This window comes from Miscanthus floridulus, chromosome 1 (genome assembly GCF_019320115.1).
Source record: "Miscanthus floridulus cultivar M001 chromosome 1, ASM1932011v1, whole genome shotgun sequence".
In the NCBI taxonomy this organism is placed as follows: domain Eukaryota; kingdom Viridiplantae; phylum Streptophyta; class Magnoliopsida; order Poales; family Poaceae; genus Miscanthus; species Miscanthus floridulus.
Window position 1 is genome coordinate 99748629 of NC_089580.1, and position 4345 is coordinate 99752973.

A 4345-nucleotide genomic window follows, 5' to 3' on the forward strand; every position below is an offset into this window, starting at 1 on the left:
AATGTTGTCCCTGGTTAGAGTTCGTGTGAGGACACACATGAATAATGGATCAACACATTATTAGTTGATGACTATGTTTCACAAGTCCTAGACATGGAGATGTCAAACTAATAATGTGGGCACATGTATGACATGGGGCTGGACTCACCCAACATGAGATGTCGTTATTATCTCTATTCACATCATGTATGTTATGTCCTTAGACCTGAGATTGTTGTATGTATTCAAGATGTGAAACAACCTACTCAGGGACTATCAAACGCTACTCCGTAACAGGGTAGTTATAAAGGTGGTTTTTGGGTTTGTTGGGAAACATGCTATGAGACATAGACAATCAAGATGGAATTTGCCCCTCTCTATATATGAGAGAGATATCACCGGATCACTCTAATGATTAGATCAAGAAATGCATGGCCGTGCTTGGGTTAAGTGTTAACCTATGAGTTGGACCAAATATCGTGAGGCAAGGGAAGAACAAGTATGTGGTTTTATGGTGGTTCGTCTGATATGATCTTTGCGTACGCATAGGAGTTGACATGCCTTGCTAGAGGCTGCTATCAACTAATGGCCGAGTAGGAGTACTCGGGCCATGTCTATGTGTGCGTGAACCCATAGGGTCGCACGCTTAAGGGGCTGGAAGCCTAATTCGGATTGGATCCGAGTTAGACAAGGCTTAGGGTTACTAATGGGCCTCCAACTCGGGAGCTCATTAGGGATGCCTATAAATATGTGGGGTGGGCAATGGGGCTAAGAAATCCACGCCTTTTGGCAGCAGCCGCCGCCCATCCTACGCCCGCGCCTGCTGCTCCTTGTGGACCTAGCAGTCCGGAGGCGCAACGCTTCCTCCCTGTACATGTGGATACCTCGAAGGTGTTGCATCTGGAGCACAAGGACGAACCGCACGAAGGGGATGGACAGACGGATGACCTCGCAACTGCACAGCACTGCTACAACGTGTTTGACTACATCAAGTCGCTTCCGTTGCACCTGCGCATCTAGTGGTAATCTCGTGATCTATAACTAGCAGTAGATCCTAGTTTATGAGGTCGAATTTTTTGTTTTCCGGCTAGCGTAGCATCCTCATAACCCTACAGTGGTATCAGAGACATTACTGCGTTGTTATAGGTTTGGATGAGTGCATATGGAGATATGCGCGGTTGTAGATGAGTCTCTTATCATGGTTCGTGATTTTACCGTGTTGGTCTTGTAACGATCTACTCATACCGGTCGGAATTCCGCCATCCGAGTTAAGTGATACATGTAAATCCAGTCATGGCAAGATGGAGATCAATCAGATTGATTGAATTGAACCTAGGTCAAGTGCCAAGCACATGTGATGCGCAACGGTGATAGATTGGATCTACTGCCGGGCACTAGGGTGCAAGAAAAAGTGTTGTTCGGTAAAACAGCCATAACTTTTGCATACGACCTCGGATTGAGACGAATTCTATATGAAAATTGTAGAGAAAAAAATTTTACATCTGATTCTCACCTGCTTCACTAGTTTCGCTGAAATTAGATTTACGAAAACGGTCGGGAAGATAGTGTTTTCGGCGTTTTAAGATTAGACATCGGAATCGGTTAACTCTATTTTGCAGGAATTTGTGACTGGTATAGCGCTTATGTGTATGTGATGCATGTATGTAATTAATTCATGGCTTGCATGTCGTGAGTATGACAATATGGCTGGAGCCACTAAGATATTGTCAAATTGATGTAATGGCCTACGTGCCAAACTGTGATGATCCTATCCGTGACTATGTAATCTTCTTCACTGCCTTGCATTAGTGATAGCTAGTCTTGGCGGACTCATCACTGAAGGATGGCATACATGGATCATGGAGATAGAGATCATCATGAGGAACAGTTCAATGGAGATGGAGATCCCCAAAGGAACATTGGGATATACCATGTCATATCTATGTTAATGTTGTTCTTACTATGTTCTACTTTCACGTGCGATAATGTTTTTGTCTATATGCGATGGTGAAGTAGAACGATCCCTCGGCAATGTTTAAGTTAAAATGCTTCCCCAAACCTTGCACTGTCATGTGTCTTGTACAATCGGTGGTGGGTCTATGAAATTAGGGTGCCACTGATTTTCCTTGACTAGATAGGTTCGTATCGGATACTTATAGCAGAAGGGTTGGTTACATGGACAAGGTCATCCTAACGGTTAGGGACCTTGGAGCATGAGTAGTTGGGCACCAAAGCATAGAGATGCTACCCCACAACAAGAGTCATATGTGATATGATTAGCAAAGAGTTGCTTACCAATCTACCATGTCTTCTAGCGGTGATGCTAAAGCTCACTAGTAGACTTGTTAGTTGTGGGTCTTGAATCACTAAATTTCAAGAGAGGGATATTGATTTTAGTGGGAGTAGATTCTATTAAAGGTTTAATATTGTTTACTCTATCTTGGATACATTGTCTTAGTATTTTGCATTACTTTTGTTGTAGATAAATGGCTCCTAGCAATCAACCATTTACTTTGTGTTCAATTCTTGAGAAAGATAAGTTGAATGGAACAAACTATGCGGATTGGATCCGCAACCTAAGAATTGTTCTTAGGGCTGAGAAAAAGGAAGAAATTCTAGACACCCCATACCAGATGAGCCTACTGATAATGCACCAGCTGCAGAGAAAAATGCTTACAAGAAAACATGTGATGCTGATCTTGAAGTGAGTTGCCTTATGCTTGCTTGTATGGAACCAGATCTGCAGTTGCAGTTTGACAATAACCATGTAGCGCGCGATATGATCTTGGCGCTCAATGATATGTTCCAGACTCAAGCCAGGACTGAAAGATTCAATGTCTCAAAGGGTTTTGTTGAAACCAAGCTAGCAAAGGGCACAACAGTTGGGCCACATGTGATCAAAATGGTTGGTTACACTCAGAGCTTGGAGAAGCTGGGCTTCCCAATTGGCCCTGAATTAGCTACTGATTTTATTATCATGTCTCTTCCGCCCAGCTATGGAAATTTTGTCATGAACTACCATATGCATGGGGCGGAGAAGGGCTTGAATGAATTATGTGGCATGCTTAAAATAGCAGAGGCTGATATCAAGAAAGGTGCTGGCAGTAGCCATGTGATGGCGGTCCAAAACAAGCCTAAGTTTAAGAAGAAGGGCAATTCTTGGAAGAAGAAAAAGGGCAAGGCTAAAGATGAGATCTCTAAGCCAAACCCACCTGCGCCCAAGGCTGGACCACCTGCTGATGCTAAGTGCTTCCATTGTCATGGGAAAGGTCACTAGAAGAGGAACTGCAAGTTGTACCTAGAATCCATAAAGGATCGTGGCAGTAAAGATACTCCCGCAGCTTGTACACTTGTTGTTTATGTTACGGACATTTTCCTTGCTAATTCTTATATTAATTCTTGGGTATTTGATACCAGATCGGTTGCTCATATTTGCAATACGATGTAGGGAATGATATGAAGTAGAAGCGTGGAAAAGGGAGAAGTTGATTTCCGCGTGGGCAATAATGCAAGAGTTGCTGCGTTGAACGTCAGGATGATGCAACTCCACCTCCCATCAGGATTTATTATGGAGTTGAATAATTATTATTTTGTTCCTAGTTTAAGTCGAAACATTGTGTCACCTTCATGTTTGATGAAGGATGGTTATTCATTTGCGAGTAAAGACAATGGTTGTGTGATCTCTAAAAATGACATGTTTATGGCTTCTGCATCCATTGTGAATGGGTTATTTATTTTAAATCTTGAAGATGCTCCTGTCTATAATATAAGTGCTAAAAGGCATCGGCTGAATGAGTTAAGTCCTACCTATATGTGGCATTGTCGTTTAGGTCATATAAGTGAGAATCGCATGAAGAGGCTCCATTCTGATGGGCTTTTAACTTTGTTTGATTTTGAATCATACGAGACATGTGAGGCTTGCCTGCTGGGCAAGATGACCAAGTTGCCTTTCACAGGTTTTCCTGAGAGGGTGGCAGACTTGCTGGAACTCATACATACTGATGTGTGCGGACCAATGAGTATGACAGCAAGAGGCGGATTCCAATACTTCATAACCTTCACTGATGACTTTAGTAGATATGGCTACGTCTACTTAATGAAACATAAGTCTGAGACATTTGAAAAGTTCAAGGAGTTTCAGAGTGAAGTAGAGAATCAACGTGGCAAGAAAATTAAGGCTTTGCGATCTGATCGTGGAGGCAAATATTTGAGCCATGAGTTTAGCAATCATCTAAAGAGTTGCGGAATTGTTCCATAGCTTACGCCACCTAGAATGCCTTAGAGAAATGGCATGTCCGAGCGACGTAATCAGACTTTGTTGGACATGGTTTGGTCTATGATGAGCCAGTTAGACCTACCGTTATCA

The 4345-nt window shown here is 42.7% G+C and overlaps 1 protein-coding gene across 1 annotated transcript; it reads left to right on the forward strand.

Moving 5' to 3' along the window:
* Positions 1-2695: 2695 nt before the first annotated feature.
* On the forward strand, positions 2696-3256 carry LOC136510225 (uncharacterized). The gene has a single exon (XM_066504757.1). The coding sequence runs from the start codon at positions 2696-2698 to the stop codon at positions 3254-3256; it is 561 nt and encodes a 186-aa protein (XP_066360854.1).
* The last annotated feature ends 1089 nt before the right edge of the window (positions 3257-4345 follow it).

What these genes read in the sequence shown, in the direction of transcription:
- LOC136510225 (XM_066504757.1), top strand. Translation starts at nt 2,696, where the DNA reads ATGCTTGCTTGTATGGAACCAGATCTGCAGTTGCAGTTTGACAATAAC.